The 20,104-nt window shown below is 39.0% G+C and overlaps 1 protein-coding gene across 1 annotated transcript; it reads left to right on the top strand.

The window, feature by feature from the left end:
- Positions 1–441: 441 nt before the first annotated feature.
- slc7a4.L (solute carrier family 7 member 4 L homeolog) lies at positions 442–17,973 on the top strand. Its single transcript, NM_001091323.1, is given in 5 exon segments — positions 442–576; positions 10,051–11,117; positions 12,071–12,768; positions 14,401–14,509; positions 15,394–17,973. Coding segments are annotated over 4 exon segments (1,986 nt in total). The 5' UTR covers positions 442–576; positions 10,051–10,135; the 3' UTR covers positions 15,591–17,973.
- Positions 17,974–20,104: the final 2,131 nt, after the last annotated feature.

Below are 20,104 nucleotides of genomic sequence, written 5' to 3'. Positions count from 1 at the left end.
TGACAGAATGTAGAAGGGAGCAGTGAAAAATATGTAGGCTGCGGAGATGCTGTCGCTGTCTGTGTGTCACTAGCACGAAGATATGGGATGAATTTGCTGGGGAACCTTCTCTTGAGCTCATGTTGCTGCAGCTTCTGGGTTCCACATGGGCTGCATGATCTGTGTGTCCTGTCAGTGACATGTCTGTTCTTTCCTCTCAAACTGAACCTGAGTCACTCTCCTTGTGGCCTTATTGGTCCAGCTTGCTGTGTCACTCCGCCACCTCCCGCACGGACTGTTTTGTCTGTCGCTGCAGCCTCCCTGCTAGTCTCAAGCCTCGACAGTTTCTACCTGTCTCTGTCACCGCAGGACCCGCCTCTCGCTGCACTGGCTGCTGCCTCCCATCAATCCTCCGCCTCCGTGTGAGAGAGGGGAGGGGCGGCTAATTCCTGGCAGGAGAGAAGGAGATGTCAGCTGTGCCTGGAATATCCCTCAGGAGCCGCTCAATCCGCACCGCCTGATGCTGCGTCTGACTGAGGAGCTCGTTCATTGCCCGGCCTGCTTCATTCCACATCACCGTCCGACACATCCACTCAGGTAAAAGCCTTATGCCCTGTCCGTGCGCTCCTGTTCTACCCGGATCTTAATAATTGATGAAAGTAGCCTAGATCCGGCTGTTAATCCCACAGCATCTGCTCACTCCCTGCTGCACTGCTCCCAGCCTCACTCACTGGCTACACACAGACAAGACCATTGCTTTCATATGTGTCCTCTGCACTCTGGGCCTCTGCCATTGCTCAACTGCATCAATAAACATTCAACGTTCTATTTCTTCTCTGCCTCTGACGGGATCCCACAAGCAATGCACTCTTTTACCTTGCTCATGGCTGGCTGTCCATGGTGTAGGCGCTGGGTGACATGATTAACTGGGAAACAGGGTTGCCCCCATTTCTGGAAAAAATACCGGCCTTCCTATATATTTATCTTTTTTCCCTATTAATAACATTGGGATCAACCCTAGTTGCCAGGTCCAGTGTCGGACTGGTCCGGCGGGACACCGGGAAAAAACCCGGTGGGCCCGACCCTCATGGGCCCCTGACCCTCATGGGCCCCCAGGCTGGGCGCGGGCCAGACCCCCTTCCCCAATGCTTGTGTTTTTGTTTTTTAAAAAAAAGGATTTTCAGCCATGCACACAGAGGGGGCGCCATATGCGGATGCGCACTGAGGCTGCGCCGTGCAACGCGTTGCAGTAGGGGGACGGGGGCCATGGAGTGGAGTCCCCCCCCAGTCCGACCCTGGCCAGGTCTAATTTTCAAAAACATCCAAAGTCAGCAACAAACCAGCCCAAAACTTGCCAAGAGGCACTTCAAGAGTAGCCCAAAAATAGCACAATATAGGCAGTGAAAAAGTCTAAAAAAAACCCCAAATGAATATATATATATTCACTGTTTTGCAAATTTTTCCTTGAAGCAAAATAGGACAGATTCGTCCATCATCATGGGTGTAACCCAGGAGGTATAGGGGCCTATATGTCCCTAATACATATACAATTTTAATAATAAATATTGGTAACACAGGTCAACCTCTGGACATTTTGGTGGCCAACAGATTTTTGCCCCAAAATTTAGGAAAGTCACCAGAAAATGTTAGAATGGGACAGGAAACTGGCGTACAGAGCCCAAAATCTGGTAACTCCTGACTTCTACACAAGTCAGTCCCATTGCATGCTGGGTATTGTAGTCGTGCGTTAAGCTTGCCAAATTGTTAAACAAAAACAATATTACCCAACATGCATTGGGAGACAGGCTTGGCACATTAGGGGAAGAAAAATATTTGGCTGGTTTCCAAAGTACAAACCAGACAAATGTTCAAAACAGTAGCCCAAATCCATACCTTAGCTAGTTTGTACTTTCAAAACCTGCCTGGGCTTTAAATTAGTAGCCCAATTTGGCTGGAAAACCGCCAACCTGGCAACTCTGCTGGGAAAAGAAGGTGTGCTTCTAATAAATACAAGTGACTGGGCTACACAATTGCTTGCACTAATGCAATATGGCTACTGGCTTATAAATGCTGCTTTATTTATTCACAGCTGTTTAATGCTGTGGCCCAATATTCAGCACTACCATGTCTTTGATTTGGGATGTCCACCCTCAAACTATTTTTATGCACACTGCTACATTTTATCGGGAGTCAGAACCATCAATGCAGACGTTATAAACAACCAGGCAAACAGAGCTTTCGAAAGCATCAAATGCAATTTCTTTCATTGTGTAAACAAATAAAATTTTGGGGGGCAGAGATCGCTTTGCAAGCATTTATCAGACTGTCAAGCTGTCAGGCAACTATTAATGGCGAGTACTTGCAGAGAATTCCTATAGAAGTCAGTTGGGATCAGTTTTGGCCCTGCCTTCTGAATTCCTTATACCCAAAGTTCCTAAAATCTTGCCGTGTGCAACGTTGTATAGCTTTAACCAAATAAGTAAGGATCGATAAGTATGCTGTTGTATAGAATAGAAATAGGGTAGTGGTTGTGACATTGTACAAGTGCATTTCCAATATAGACATAATAATTATCATTGTACTTCTTGCTTGCAGTCACACATCAGAAATTGTTTAGAAGTGCTATAGGATCCATGCATCCCCCAATACCACAGTGTGATCTTAGCAGTCATTCAGTTAAAGGAGAATTAAACCCTTAAAATGAATATGCCTAGAAATGTTATATTTCATATACTAAACTTATTGAACCATCCTAAAAGCACAGCATCTCTATTGTAGTAATGATCCAGGCCTTCAAAGCTGGGCAAAAGAGTTTGAGCAGCTGTTGATCATCAATCAGAAAATAAGTATTGTATTCTAAATTGTTAACTAATTAGCCTTATTTTGTGACATTTATATAATATATATTGGAAATATTGTGAGTGGGTCCCTAAGCTTAGTAAGTGACAGCAGCACAGAGCATGTGCAGCGAATCAGTAGAAAAGAAGATGGGGAGCTACTGGGGCATCTTTGAGGCACATATCTTCACTGCTAAAGGCCTAAGATTACCTTGGGCTGGTACAGAAGCCTTAAATGTAATGTACAACATTTCTAGCCTAGCTCTTTAGTTAAACTTTAGTTTTTCTTAAAGGGGTTGTTCACCTTCCAAAACTTTTTCAGTTCAGTTGGATTCAGATAGTTCATCAGAAATAAAGTTTTTTTTTCCAATACTTTCAATTTTTATTTGTGACCATTTTTATAATATTGAAGCGTAAAGTTTAATCTTTCACCTTCTAAAGCAGATTTCCGGTGGGGGGGGGGTCGTCGACTGTAAACTGTTCTAAATTGATACATTTCTGCTGATCAGAATCCCTGAGTTTCATTAAAGGCAGCTGAGAGAATTGATACAATACAGTAGTTGTTAATACTCCAGAGATGCTGTTGAGAAATGTATCAACTAAATGTTGCAAAACTGTAACAGTTCTGAATCTGCACCTGAATTACTGAGCTGTCAGACTGAAACACCAGAGACCGGGAACTTTAAACTTAGATTTTGAAAAAAAACGATAAAAAATTAAAGATGGAAAGTAATTGAAGAAACGTCTTTATTTCTGGAGAACAAACTGAAAATAACTGAACTGAAAAAAATGTTTGGAAGGTGAACAACCCCTTTAAAGGAGGATGGTAGATACAAGTGTGGGGCAAATTTTGGGGCTATAGTTACTAGGGAAGCACTGAATCCACTATTTTAAGGAAAATCCAAATCCTGCTGAAAAAGGCCAAATCCAGACCCTAATAGTTATGTCACTATATGTTTTAGTGCCATAAAGAAACTAGAGCTGATACCCAGTATTATAGATCACTATTTCTCTATTCCTGGGTCATGACACAAACATGGGGCAAAGCTGGTTTTTAGTTGGTTTGCAGATGTTTGAGAAAAATAAGTATAACCATTTTTTTAGTAACTATTTTTTTTCCATTGGTGGCCAGCTCCTTTGCCTGTATCTATATTTATAGATGACTAGTGGTGAATTGGTGTCCAGTAGTGAGTGCAGGCTCAATATTTATATATACATGGCCAACTGTATGGCAGCTTCTCCACATGGTGTTCTTATAACCGTATTCCTTTAGTTTCAGCTGTCAGGTTACCTGGTATGATCTACAAGAACCCTGGTGGCATCTCCCCATTCAGCCTTTTTTCTCTTAGCATTTTGCCTGGAGATATTTTGTGTTCCTGCATAGCGAGTTTACTGATTCTCCCAAACACAGCTCATTGTTATTTGCCTAGCCCTCTGTGTTAACACTTGATTTTCTAGTTTTGACTCTAAACTAAAAACATCTTCTGGAGACAAATATATATTCTAGCCTCAGGTCGCTACACCCAGAACCTGGTGTGCTTGGTAAATGAATGATAAAAAGATGAAGCATGAAGTTTTCAAAATGTTAGTTTTTTAATAAATAAGCGCACAGTGAGTTGAATGTGAGAGTGTGAGAATTTTCAAATTAAACTGTTTTTGATAAATATAACTCTGTCTCATTACTCCTCATATATTTCTACTATTTACACCTTGTCCCGTTACAACTGTAGTCTTTTTATAACCTTGCCAGAAATTTAACCCTTGGCAGTCAAGGGACCTATAAAAGTAAGGCACTGTGTAGCTATCTTGCCAGTGTTTCATGCTTCAATTGAAGTTGTCATTTTAGGAGCTTCTCTATTCACATCTACTAAAGTACACCACTACTAGGCTATTGTAGTTTCAGAATTGGTTAAGACAGGTATGGGACCTGTTATCCAGAATGCTCGGGACCTGGGGTTTTCCAGATAACAAATCTTACTGTAATTTGGATCTTCATACTTTAAGTGTACTAGAAAATCATGCATATATTAAAATAAACCCAATAGACTGGCTTTGCTTCCAATAAAGACAAGGTAATGTTTTATTATTGCAGAGAAAAAGGAAATCCATTTTTTTAAAATTTGGATTACTGGGATAAAATGGAGTCTATGGGAGACAGCCTTTCCATAATTTGAAGCTTTCTGGATAATTGGTTTCTGGATAACTGATCCCATACCTGCACATGCTTTTCTAAGACCTAGGAGACTGCAGGGCAACTTAAATGAGTTGCAACAGCTAAAAGAAAAGTATTAGAACAAGTGCCCGCGACAACATATCGCTAAGTTGCCCGAATTGGCCTCTAGAGGCAAATTCAGGCCATTTAGTAATATGTTGGTTATACTGCCAATGATTTCAATTATTTCCAATGGAGAGGCATTTTTGGGAGATTTGTCACCCACAGTTGCTCATAAATAATCGCAGGCGAAAAATATCCCTGTCGGCCACTGCCCTGATTTAATAAGAAGAGAATTCTTTAAAGGGGTGGGTCACTTTTCAGTTAAGTTATACTGTGTTATAGAATAGCTAATTCTAAGCTACTTTTCAATTGGTCTATTTTTTCCTTTTTTTTTTTTTATAGTTTTTGAATTCTGTGCCTTCTTCTTCCAACTCTTTCCAGCTTTCATATGGGGGTCACTGACCCCATCTAAAAACAAATGCTCTGTAAGGCTGCAAATGTATTGTTATTGCTACTTTTTATTACTCATCTTTCTATTCAGGCCTTCCACTATTCATATTCCAGTCTCTTATTGAAATCAGTGCATGGTTACTAGGCTAATTTGGACCCTAGCAACCAGATCTCTGAAACTGCAAGCTGGAGAGTGTCTGACTAAAAAGGGAAATACCTCAAAAACCACAAATACTAAAATACTGCAAATAGTCTCACAATATCACTCTCTACATCATACTTAAAGTTCATTTAAAGGTGAACAACCCCTTAAAATAATATAATATAATATAGTGAATAAATTACCCCCTTTTGTAAAATATAAGGATATTATAAGTTACCAAGGAGTTTCATGACCATATAAAAACACGAGACCGAAGGCCGAGTGTTTTTATACAGGTCATGGAACTCCGAGGTAACTTCTAATATCCTCATATTTTACAACTGGGGGTACTTTATTTATTATAATACACACATTTTAGTGAGTCATGTAACAGAAATGACATCACTACTCACCGTTTATAACTGATGACATCACTACTCACCGTTTATAAGGATATAATTTACAAGATATTCATGGCTTTTGTGTATTATATAGTGAATAAAGTACCCCCTCTTGTAAAATATAAGGATATTATAAGCTACCGAGGAGTTTCATGACCATATAAAAACACGAGGCCGAAGGCCGAGTGTTTTTATACAGGTCATGGAACTCCGAGGTAACTTATAATATCCTCATATTTTACAACTGGGGGTACTTTATTTATTATAATACACAAATTTCAGTGAGTCATGTGACCGAAATGACATCAGAACTCACCGTTTATAACTGATGACATCAGAACCCACCGTTTATAAGGATATAATTTACAAGATATTCATGGCTTTTGTGTATTATATAGTGAATAAAGTACCCCCTCTTGTAAAATATAAGGATAGTATAAGTTACCGAGGAGTTTCATGACCATATAAAAACACGAGGCCGAAGGCCGAGTGTTTTTATACAGGTCATGGAACTCCAAGGTAACTTATAATATCCTCATATTTTACAATTGGGGGTACTTTATTTATTATAATACACAAATTTTAGTGAGTCATGTGACAGAAATTACATCACTACTCACCGTTTATAACTGATGACATCACTACTCACCGTTTATAAGGATATAATTTACAGGATATTCATGGCTTTTGTGTATTATAAAAGAATATTCACATGGTTTGGAACATGAGGGTGGTGTTTCTTCCTCCAGTGTGGCCACTGGTTTCCTCCTGTGCAATAACTGGTGATAGAGATATCAGAGAGTCATTTATTGTACTCCCAGTCATGGGACTGGGGCTCCCAGCCATTATCAAGGCAAGCAGTCCATCCCTGAAATTGTCTGCATTACTCTTATTGCTGCTATTGGGCTTTTTTTCCCCATAGAGACACAAGCAGGTCATTAAGCTTTTCTAATGCACTGCTCACAGCAGCCATCTCTGCATGATTTGGTAATTGGATGACACAGATGGAAAACACTCATGCAAACAAGATAATATGGGAAATACAACTCTGAATGGAGTCTATAAAAAAGTTGATAATTAAGGCCAGCAAAATAGACACTATAACATTTCCATTTGAATGAAGATTATTTTATTAGACCTGTATTGAGAGTGTAACAGGATCCCACTGTAGGGCTGATAATCCACCAGGAATGTATATATATATATATATATATATATATATATATATATATATATATGTATGTACACTAGCCACATAAATGAAATATAAAATAAAATTAAAGTTCAGATCTTAATCACCAGAATTCCAATGTGTAATCTACACTTACAATAACACAGAGCAAAACTAAACGAAAACCACAATTATTATCTTTTTCCCTATTAATAACAATGGTAGCCAGCATAATTTTTACTAGCCAGGTGGCAACCTTGTTTTCAGCTGTTGCCTGAACCTACTGAGGGAACCGTGGAATAAACGCCAGGTCCACGTTGAAAGTAATTTCAGGATACCATTGACTCTGTGTGAAATTCAAAGCAGGTTGAAGGGCCACAAGTTGCAAAGAAGCAGGTATGGATGCAGATGATTTTCTGTATTATGTCAGTGTGCACTCAGCTTTGCATCCATTGTAACACTTTGCACTTTTGTTACATTCATAAAAGAAGGTATATCTTTACAGAAAGTGCTTACTGAAGTCACAGGTGTTACACAGGACTCCTTGAAATATGCTCATTTTGAGAATTTGTGTACTCTTGCTTAAAAGTACAGGTATGGGACCTGTTATCCAGAATGCTCGGGACCTGGGGCTTTCAGGATAATGGATCTTTCTGTAATTTGGATCTTTAAACCTTAAGTCTACTAGAAAATTAAATACACCCATTAGAATGATTTTGCTTTCAATAAGGATTAATTATATCTTTGTTTGGATCAAATACAAGGAAAATATTTTTAAAAAATGTGAATTATTTGGATAAAATGGAATCAATGGGAGACATAATTCTGAGCTTTCTGGATAATGGGTTTCTGGATAACAGATCCTATACCTGTAAGTGTATATGGATATTCTTACAGAGTTCAACAAATTTGATATAGCATTTAGCCTGCGGCCTCATGCCTTTCTATAGTGATCAGGGTTGGACTGGGCTGGCAAGATGCTGGGAGAAAACTAGATGGAGCCTGGCCCAGACCTGCTCCCTTGAGAGGCCTCGATTGGCTTGCCTCTTGTAGGAAATAAGGTACGAGCAGGGCAGGGGCCATTGGAGCGGGGGAGGGTTTCACCTGGGGCAGGGGGTATGGAGGCCTTTAACACTGCAACTCAGTGGGCCCCCAATCCGATGCTGATAGTGACTGAGTGAGAAGGTTCACACTAATATCTGTATATATTACAATGGAGCCATACTTTATTCCAGGGATTTTAGCTCTAAACCAGCAAAGTCTCAACCAGAAACAACATAGTCAGCTTTCATTCATCCTGTATTATGGGTAGCACTGCAACTGAGAAACACAAAGGCCAAATTACAGTTGATTCAATGATTGGCCCAACCAAATATCACAGAGAAATTCAGTATCTATGTTTAAAAGTCGATCTATATAATTAGATATCTCAGACAGCTGCATAAGCCAGCATTAATTTTACAGAAAAGCAAAATAGCTTTATACCTAGCCCTGACAAAACTTTAAGTACTAAGCTTTTTATGTGATTTGCGTTTGCACAAGGTCCTTTTGCTCCTGTTAAATCGCACATAATGCAAGGTCATGTGATTGAAATTGCTGTAATTGCTCATGACAATTTAGATTTTATGCAGCCTTCTGCCAAGCCACATGCTCAACCCTACTGCACTCAAACTTAACCCTTAAGTAAATAAACCATTTCTGGTTCACATGTTTACCAGTGGAAAGTGAAGCACTTAAAGCAACAGTTTAGTGTAAAAATAAAAACTTGGTAAATAGATAGGCTGTGCGAAATAAAAAATGTTTCTAATTTAGTTAGTTGGCCAAAAATATAATGTATAAAGGCTGGAGTGACTGGATGTCTAACAGCTTTTCAGCTCTCTAACTCTGAGTTAGTCAGCGACTTGAAGGGTGGCCACATGGGACATAACTGTTCAGTGAGTTTGCAATTGATCCTCAGCATTCAGCTCCGATTAAAAAACAACAGGTATGACCCATGTGCCCCCCTCAAGTCACTGATTGGTTACTGCCTGGTAACCAATCAGTGGAAACCAAAAGAGCTGCTAAGCAGGAAGTAGTGTTCTGGCTATTATGTTACACCTCCAGTCACTCCAGCTTTTATACATTAAATTTTTGGTTAACTAACTATATTAGAAACATTTTTTATTTCGTACAGCCTATCTATTTATCCAGTTTCTATATTTATCCGGTTTTTATTTTTATACCGAACAATCCCTTTAAAGCAGAGATCCCCAACCTTTTGTACCCGTGAGCAACATTCAGAAGTAAAAGGAGTTGGGGAGCAACACTAGCATGAAAAATGTTCTTGGGGTGCCAAATAAGTGCTGTGATTGCCCATTTGGTAGCCCCTATGAGGATTGTCAACCTACATTGAGGCTCTGTTTGGCAATGAACCTGGTTTTTATGCAACTAAACCTTGCCTCCAAGCCTGGAATTCAAAAATAAGCTCCTGCTTTGAGGTCACTGGGAGCAACATCTAAGGGGTTGGAGAGCAACATGTTGCTCACGAGCTACTGGTTGGGGATCACTGCTTTAAAGCATAAAAGTCAGTGCTAGGTAGTCTGATTGCTATTTAAACTAGCAGCTATAAATGAAACTAATGGCATGCAGTTTTACTTTTCGTAAACCATAACACCCAGATTGTAATCCTACTGTCTGGTGCAACACTACAAATATGATAAAAGTTCTGTTTTTGGTGGCCAGTCATGTATTTGCACCCGTGCGTTTGAGTTCTATTTTGTTACCACTAAAAAGTGTTTCAATGTGTAGACAGGCTGTGTGCATTCTCAAGATGAAAACCAAGAGATGATTTTAATTTTTGATATTTTGCCTTATAGATAACTACCCAATGTGATGACAGATCCACCAAACTAGAAAACTATCCTTTTGACCCAAAGAGGAGCGACATTTTGCAGCCTGAAGATGGCAAATCGACTTCCTTCCGCTGCATCTCTTGTTCGATTTTGTCAGAAGCTGAACAGAGTGAAGACGCTGGACGATGACTTGATGGAAACTTCCTTGAAAAGATGCCTTTCTACAGTCGACCTTACACTTTTAGGTGTGGGTGGAATGGTTGGTTCTGGTTTATATGTACTGACTGGTACAGTTGCCAAAGAGATAGCTGGTCCAGCTGTCATTATATCCTTCCTTATTGCTGGGTTTGCGTCATTGCTAGCTGCTCTTTGCTACGCCGAATTTGGTGCCCGTGTGCCAAAAACAGGGTCAGCTTATATGTTTACATATGTTTCAGTTGGTGAAATCTGGGCCTTTTTAATTGGCTGGAATGTCATCCTGGAGTATATGATCGGCGGTGCTGCAGTGGCACGAGCCTGGAGTGGATACCTGGACTCCATGTTTGACCACAAAATTAAGAACTTTACAGAAACTCATGTTGGCAGTTGGAATGTCCAGTTTCTAGCTCACTATCCTGACTTCTTAGCTGCTGGGATTTTGCTGATTGCCACAGTATTTATTTCTTTTGGCGTCAGAGTATCCTCGTGGCTTAACCACATTTTTGCCGCCATAAGTATGGTGATTATCTTATTTATTCTGATATTTGGATTCATTCTCGCTGAACCCAAGAACTGGGGTCCTGAATTTGGGGGATTTGCCCCTTTTGGCTTTTCTGGCATTATGTCAGGCACTGCTACATGCTTTTATGCTTTTGTTGGATTTGATGTCATAGCAGCATCCAGCGAAGAAGCCAAAAATCCACAAAAATCAATTCCTATTGCAACAGCAGTCTCATTAGGACTTGCTACATCAGCCTACTTTTTGGTGTCCACAGTACTAACTTTAATGGTACCTTGGAATACACTTGTACCGGACTCAGCTCTTTCTGATGCATTTTATAGACGGGGCTATTCATGGGCAGGATTTATTGTGGCCGCTGGTTCCATTTGTGGTAAGTATCATAAATATTCCCAGTTAATAAACCTTAATACTCGTATGTACATAAGTAGTGTGCTTGCTAATAATAAATGAAGTAAATGCCTGATTCTGCAGCTGGAATGAAGTGGCTACGATTTATAAAGCACCATTTGCCCAGGGGTCTTGGATCACTTTACAAAATTGGCTACTAATTATGGATTTGACAATGGGATTTAAGTGACTTATTTGAGATCACAAAGAGCTGATGCTGGCATTTGAATCAGTGTCTTGAGAATTATATAATGTGAACTAACTACTTTAACCTTTTACTGAGTTGTTAAATGTTAAAGCACTTGTTCAACTTTAAATTAACTTTTAGTATGAAGTAGAGTGTGATATTCTGAGGCGATTTGCAATTCGTTTTCATTTTTTTATTTGTGTTTTATGCGTTATTTAGCTTTTATTCAGCAGCTCTCTATTTTGTAATTCTAGCACTCTGGTTACTAGGTTCCAATTACCCTAGCGACTATGCCTTGATTAGAATCAGAGACTGGAATATGAATTGGAGAGGGCTTGAATAGAAGGATGATTGTTAAAAAACAGCAATAACAATAAATGTGTAGTCTTATAGAGATAGGGTCAGTAACTCCCATTTGAAAGCTGTAAAGAGTTAGAAGAAAAAGGCAAACAATTCAAAAACTATATAAAAAGAAGAAATGTTGCTTATAATTAGCCATTTGGGGGGGGGCAAATACATTTGCTTTAGGGCCCAGTAATTTCTAGTTGGGTAAGTGTTTAGCACTGCATAGAGAACCACAGAAAGCAGTATATGAGCTTAAGTATCAGGGTACAGCAAATATATTACTTTCACCTTATATGTTTTCCCTGTAAATGGAGCTGACAGGCTGTCCAACTATGTAATGTAAATGTTTTTGATGTGTCTGTTATTAAATCATACTAACAATGATTTTTTTCTCTGCCCTATAGCAATGAACACTGTCCTCTTGAGTAACCTCTTCTCCCTTCCACGGATAGTATATGCAATGGCGGAAGATGGCTTATTCTTTCAGTTTTTTTCCAAAGTCAATCCAACCACCAAAGTGCCTTTGATTGGCATTATTGTATTTGGTATATTGATGGCTTTATTAGCCCTAATCTTTGACTTGGAAGCTCTGGTGCAATTTCTATCAATTGGCACACTTTTGGCCTACACCTTTGTTGCAGCAAGCATAATTGTCCTGAGATTCCAGCAAGACAAGATAGAATTTTCCCAACCAACGGTGCACGAGGCAAGTCCCATTTGCCACATTGGTGCTCCTATTAAAAGTGAAAATCTGGTTGGAGAAGAAATGAAGGAATATGAATCCTTCTCGGACAAGCTTCAGCTGGTGGAAATTGACAAAAAAGACAATCAGCGCAGAGAAACAGGAAGACTGAAAGCTGCTTTTGAGCCATACCTACGCTTCTTAAATGACTTTTACCCCGGAGAGGTTGTCACTATTGCTGTTGTTACACTGATGGTCTCCTGCATATGCTTTTGCTCTGTTCTGGTATTTGGGAGTGATCGGCTGCGCCTTCCTACATGGGCTTTTTATTTGCTGCTTGTGATTTTTATGATTGGCTTTTTAATCAGCCTGTGTTTAATATGGGTGCACGAACAGCAGAGGAAAACCTCAACATTCCAGGTAATTGTAATGCAAGGGACTCTCTTCTGGTTTTTGAAATGCACTTTTGAAATTCAAATTTAGTTTTTTTTTGATTGTCAAACCTCCTTCCTGAAATCTGCTAGCCAAACTTCAAGAATTATAACCCCCCCATTAAAAGTTTGTAACATGAGTACATTGAAACAACCCACACCCTTTCTAAACACATATGTATTTCCTAATACTTAAAAACGACATATTTAAAAGAGGATGAATATTCTTTTTCATGTCTTTGTATAAAGTCACATAAATAAGAGAAGTGGAGCATTATAATGCAACAAAAACATCAAATTGTTTTTGATACGTAGAGAACAAGCTTGCCCAGGGTCAAGACATAAGAGCAAATGCATACAATCTAAATGTCCAAATCTGAGGTAGGACAATCCTGATTTGAGGGCCCTGAAAGACACAGGTCTTTCCTGAAACTAAGCAGGGTATTGAATGGATCAGGGGAGTGTATGGCTGTAACAAGGTAGACTGGTTATGGCTTAAAACATTCCAATTTGTTTTTCTGAAATGTTGGGTGGGTATGAAATCTTTGACCCATTCAAGTATGAATGTATACATCATAAATACATAAACACAATTGTTAGTCCCTGTGTCTAACGTTCCCACTGCATGGTTGGAGGACATGTTAAAGGGTAACCTGGTTTTTAACGGGTCCAAACTCACCAAACTGAGGGGTTATGATGAGTTTAATATGGCCTTGACTTGCACAGAACAGGATAGTTAACTTTTTAACAGATGCAAAGGGAATTTATCTATTCAAATATGCATACAGTCAATATGTTCCTCCACCCTGATATATTTACTCTATTTACGATACATTGTGTTATTTACATTACATGACTTTTTAGAGTTTTGATTCGGTTAGGCTGAACACTTACGATTCTTCAGAATTCTGGACTGAGTGCTCAGTGCATAGCCAGTTTGACATTTGGTCTTTGATTTAGACAATTTGGATGCTGTTTTTATTTATTTATTTATTTTTTGTAAAAACCCTTTATTTGTAGATTTGCTGTTTTCCTAAGGATTATTTGCCTCTGGCACAATCTGCTTTCAACAAAGCTTTAGTTGCTAGGCAGATTGCCTAAAGTCTTCTAAACAGTAGTGTAAAGAGCATTTTACTGTGAACAAACAAACCCAAATCATGACCCCTGAAGTTCCCATGGTGATACACATACACACACAACATCTTACCATGCTGATAGTGATCTATGGATCCCTGACTAAGTCAAATCTGTCCCATAAGGTGCAGCTTGGTAAGGACTGTATGGCCCTGATTTGAAAAACGACAGATTTTCATTTTAAAATAGATTTAAAAAATAACAGTGGTCTGAACACGCTTCTTTACGCGTGTACTCCTCATAGCCATTAATCAGGAGGCGGTCATACGTACTGATGTAGCATTTTGATTTTTGTACTTAATATTTATGCTTTAATATTAGTCAGCTAATACCATCATGTTTAAAGGCAAAGTACCATCACTTTAAATGCGTCATGTATGCAAATACAAGGCACGTGGTTTATATAAAGAAAACCTTTCCCAGTTTTATTGAATGCTACATTGAATCTAGTGCCACACTTCAATCTGTTCTATTATTTCTTTCCTAGGTTCCACTGGTTCCTCTTATTCCAGCTTTGAGTATCCTGTTAAACATTTATCTCATGCTGAAACTGAACTACATGACATGGATACGGTTCTCCGTCTGGCTTGCACTGGGTAAGTCTATTATTCCTTCCACTTTTTGTAAACATGAAATAGGGACGGTCGTCCCCAGGAGCTGTTAGTTCATACGTTTCATCGTCCATTTAAAAAGGGTATTAAGCCATCTTGATTGCTGAATGCATGCAATTATAGCCAAAGTGTTAAGGCTTGTAGATGCCATGTCATTTACACTGAACAGATTATAGGGGCAAGGCACAAGTTCTAAGAAGTGCCAGATCCCACCCACTTGTGCCCCAGGGAAAACTCGCTCTGATCCTTGCATCGGATTAAATATCTGGGATGAGAGGTGGAGAGGCACAGATGAGCCTTGTCCTTAGCACCAGCCATTTTGTGGCCAGCACTTCTGGATCTCCCTAATTTACATGTTTGAATGATGTGCAAGTTAGGGGGCAGGAGAGGGGATGCCTTTGTGCCTTCCTCCATCCACCTCCTACTAATACAGTGTTGACTAATGCAGTCAGCATTGTATTCGAGTGGTAGTCATAGGTCTGTCTGCTCCTAAACAGAGTGCAGAGACTGCAGCAATACACGAAAGACAGAACTCTGTGTACAAAGTGCAAACAAATGGCAGATTGTGGCCTTTTTTGGACTTTGCACACTGTGTTCTGCTCCATAAATGACACCTTATATATCATTCACCCTGACTCAGATCCCTATTACATTATGTTTTCATAGTAGCCTATAGATATTCTTTATAGGTTTGACAGGATTACAAGTAAAATATCTTTCATTGGGCTGTATTTTGCTCTTCGTCATTGTTGGATATTTTGACCAACTTTATGTCTCCCCTTTTTATAATTTGTATGTGAGAGTAAGGAGCAGACATTACCACGCTACATCTTCAAATGTGTTTTCTTATGAATATTATTTTTTTTAAGGTCTCCTGGTTTATTTTGGCTATGGCATATGGCACAGTAAGGAGAACTTACGGGAACCCAAGGACCACGGCGTCACAGCCCGTTACGTAGTCTTTCCCAGTAGCAGCCTGGAAGAAACTGTGCAACAAGTGCAACCTAACTCCCAGGATACTATGGGAAGGGCTGTGGTTACTGACGAGGAATCTGAAAAGAGGTGATGCTTGAGAATTTTAGGAAAATGCAGAAAGTGGGAACCTCCAGTTCTAACTGTCTCAGTTCACAATAGTTTCTTCAGGTGAGCAGAGACAACACAACGCCACTGTAGTTTGTACAGTATTTATAAATTATTTTGTAAAAGTAAATGTGTAGCACATAATACTATAGACGATAGAGCCTTGCTTAATGTACAGTAGGTTTACCTATAATGATGGGAAAGAGATGTATGAAGGAACTACTCCCAAGTCCTCTTCCCAGGTATGTTTGAGATACACTGGGCATATCACTGGGACTTTTTGTGTCGTAACCATAACTATAACTTGTATTCTGTACTTCAGATGTTGGTTGGCCCAATTATAAAGGCAAAAGAGATTTAAATAACAAAAAAGTATTATTGTGGATCCGCAGTTTTTAGCAAATGCTTCTTTCAGTACTAAGCTACTAAAAACATTTCCTATTAGTGGAAGGGCATGGGGCAAAATATCCTGTTACACCTTACTATTTACACTATTTATAAGAATAGTCATCATGCTGCCAGTCCACTATTTGTTGTTGGGAGCTGTAGTGCAACAACAGCTGGGGATTCCAGGCTGTTAAACAGAAACGATTCTGCAGGAAGCAATGATCCCTAAATTGTACAATTAATCGCATCTTTGTTGTCCATGGTATATATCATTATTGGTAATAAATAGGGCTATTAGAATACATACCAAAAATAGAGGAAATTTCATGCATAAGGATATTTAGCAGCTGATGTCATAAATTGGCCATGATAATCCTTTATGTATTGGACAACAGGCAGAATTCTATATGCCTATATCATCTTGGCTTTAGCACATTGTCCACCAAACCCAGCCATTTGTTATTTCCTACTTGTGCCCTGAGGTTACTATTTTTCAGGAAGGGATGGGTGCATTCTACTTATGGGTCCTATGAACACTTGTATTTGGTTACTGGTTGGTTACTGTGGGTTACTACACTAGTCAGGTTTGCCCTGCTTCAGTATATGTGTTCTTATGTCCTAATATTTACATTGGGAGTGCTAAGAAATTATTTTCACCCTCCCCCCCCATCTGAACTACTGACACTTACCTATATTATAACCTGTCCCAGGTTTAAGCTGCTATTCAACACACAACTTGATTCTTCTCTATAGGCCCTTACATAAAAAGAAAAACAAAAATCCACATACCTATAAAAACAGTGAGGACATATCCTATAGGAGTTGGGTAGTGTTTGTCCTTCTAAATGTTGTAAATATTTTATTAGTGCTATTGTACAAATTGCTTGCTGGCAGGCTCGTGCACTATTCCAGTCCTGCAGCCAGTTGCTGTTTTTAGAACCCGTTTTGCCGGTGTGACAAGCTCTCTGCAATAGAATCATTTGTTTTTCCATTAGCGTTTAGGAGTTGGACGTGGGACAATTTATAATGCATTTCAATGGGTGTTTTTCCTTGCTTTTATAACAAAACGCTGTCCCAAAAAAGGCTGTTTGTCCTCTGTGAATGCTATTATTAGTGAAATTAAGAAGTTCAAACACTAAACAGACGCATAGTTTCTGCTTGTAAATAGTCAATTCCAATGAGTCTGCACCTCATACAGTCTTTCACTTGCCCCCCATAGTGTAACATTAATGATGCTTAACCCTGGTCATTAACACATTAAATATTGTGTTTAAAAGTAAAACTGCCTCCTATGCTTATGCCCTTTCAGTACTTGAAGAATAAGTTGCTTTAAAGGAGAAGGAAAGCTAGGGAGGCATTTTATTGCCAATAGATTAGCTGCAATAGTGCAAGCTAGAATGCTGTATTTATTCTGTAGAATGTTTTACCATACCTGAGTAAAAAGCTCTAGAAGCTCTCTGTTTGTTTAGGATAGCAGCTGCCATTAGTTTGGTGTGATGTCACTTCCTGCCTGAGTCTCTCCCTGCTCACTTATATCTCTGGGCTCAGATTACAGCAGAGAAGGGAGGGGGGAAAGAGGAGCAAACTGAGCATGCTCAGGCCCGGGCAAGGAAGTTTAAGCAGGCAGGAAGTTAGGGTTTAGGCAGGAAGTCTGATACAGAAGCCCATGTGTGCACAATAGAAGGAAAGAAATGCTGTGTTTCTTTTGACAGAGGACTGAGAGCAGCATTGCGTTGAGGGTTTACTGGTATATTTAGGTGGACCTTTCTTATAAGGCTTACTTAGTTTTAACTTTTCCTTCTCCTTTAATACATTTCCCTCATTCTACATTTTTTCTTCCTGGTCCCCTGAAAAACCTAAAATGGGGGTTGTACTGTATATTCATAGTGCTACCAATCCTTGGTGCAATTTCAAGTCCAATGTTATCTGTAGATTCATGTGATTAAAATATAATCTATTAATAAAGAAAGCTTCTTCCTCTATAGTTTACCATGTGAGGCCTTTTTTATATTTACCACCTAAATGGTTGTTTTTCTTATGTAACAAGAAGCAGCAAAGCCATATCTAGGACTGTGTAAAAATTATCTCATTGTTGGGTCTTTCTAAATTCCAAAATGGGATTATGATTGAGTTCTTGTAAAAGAGCATCACAGGGGTGATACGTAGTCATAGGCAAAGCACCCTAAGGTGCCTATTGGCTTATTTAAATCTAAAAAATCGGACATTACATCATTGATTATACAATTGCAAAAACACTGGTAATTAGCCCTGATGGTAAAAAGCCAAACAGTTTAACCATTGAAATTAATTCCTTCACATGCGCATTATCCAATTTCCAATTAAAACTCATTTCACAATCTTAGCTCATATCATGACTTTAACTGACTAGCGCTAATGAAATACAAATAGGTCACTTAATGAATGAAGAGTATAGAATTCATAAATATAACACACTTATAATTTAATTTGTTTCAATTTAGTCAGATTTAGTTAAAATACATACTTTAAGTTAATTTATATCATATAGTCATATTGCTAAAATCTTCTGAAGACGCTTAAGCATAAAAATTAGAAGATTTTATAAACCATAAGATTCTATCTAATTTGATGAGTCTATTCTATTTAATTAAATCTTTCTACAGATATCTGTGTATTCGTTTATTTGAATTATTCACGTAAGCTGTTGAAACCAGCAGTCACTATTCCTCTTATGTTTTTCGCTGAGGTCTCCACGAGGCTAAAAATCCAAAAAATCCAAAAGAACAACAAGAACACAAAGAAAACCAACAAAAAAGAAAGAAAAAGTGAAAAGTTCCAAAAAAGTAAACGCAAGTGAACATTTATAAGACACAAGTACAAAAACTTTGCTCAGTTGTCAAGCGGGTGCCCGTCGGTAGCAGAAAGTGACGCCTCCTAAAACTATTTTACAAACTTTCATATATCATATCCGAAGGCACCTATCCGTTATCACTTAAACAGAAAAAATAATAACTGTAACAAAACGTATATTTATTTTCAAAGCCTTTACGTATCATATTCGAAGGTATTTAAGATTAGAAGTTTTACGGACAAACAAAGTTAATGTATTACATTTCATACCGCAGAACCGATTAGATGAACTTATTTCAAGGAGCCAAGGGGGATGCTTCATTTTCCGAAGTCGCCCGAAGTTTCCTCGTGAGGCAGCTTTGGGTGACTTCGGAAAAATAAGCGTTCCGAGATCCATCCCGACTGCAATTTAAATTCTAGCCGGTGGGAGGCAGTTCGGGAAGATCGGGGACCATGTGTGTGATCTCCTCTTCGCCCCGAAGAAGAGGAGATTTGTCGCCGAGCAACTAATCTCCCTGACCCTTAGAAGTGATTCCTCATGTAGCCATTTAATTATTTCAATGTGATTTATAGTGTTTTATTGTTAAACCCTTTGTCTAAGTTAATTTAGAAGACTCTTATTCTGTTCTCACTTAACTCTAATGAAAGTCAGTAGTTACTGTATATTGATGTTTTTCTTGTGTTAGACATTATGCAAAGTAATATATGTAAATATATATATATATATATATGCATCATGTGATCTATCAATGCTTTATTCAAACTGCCATTCAGCTTGTCACATATAATGTACCAATCGTTGTCCATGATTCAGAAGTGTAATTACGTGCCTAGAACTGGAAGCAGGCTAAATTGATGCTGCTGAAGGCACCTTGGGGGTCATTTATCAACACTGGGCAAATTTGCCCGTGGGCAGTTACCTATAGCAACCAATCAGCGATTAGCTTTTGAAAGCCAGCTGCTCATAGAACAATGAATGCAGCAATCTGATTGGTTGCCATGGGTTACTGCCCATGGGCAAATTTGCCCAGTGTTGATAAATGACCCCCAGTGTCTTATCAGAGAAGAGGTGCCGAATTAGGTTCCACTCCAATCCATATGTTTTGGCCCAAGTGTCCTCTCATTCACTGGCACAGAAGTTTTGAAGGACTTACTTCTTTTCCCATCATGGAGAGAACATGGGCACTCAACAAACCAAACGTACAGTATATCTGGTGTTTTCTCAGTAGATTGCTTTCTTGATCAGTAGCGTAACTACTTGCCAGCGGGCCCTGGTACAGGATG

Source organism: Xenopus laevis, chromosome 1L (assembly GCF_017654675.1).
Source record: "Xenopus laevis strain J_2021 chromosome 1L, Xenopus_laevis_v10.1, whole genome shotgun sequence".
In the NCBI taxonomy this organism is placed as follows: domain Eukaryota; kingdom Metazoa; phylum Chordata; class Amphibia; order Anura; family Pipidae; genus Xenopus; species Xenopus laevis.
The sequence above is the reverse complement of the archived record's forward strand: the minus strand, read 5'-3'. Positions and strand labels throughout refer to the sequence as shown.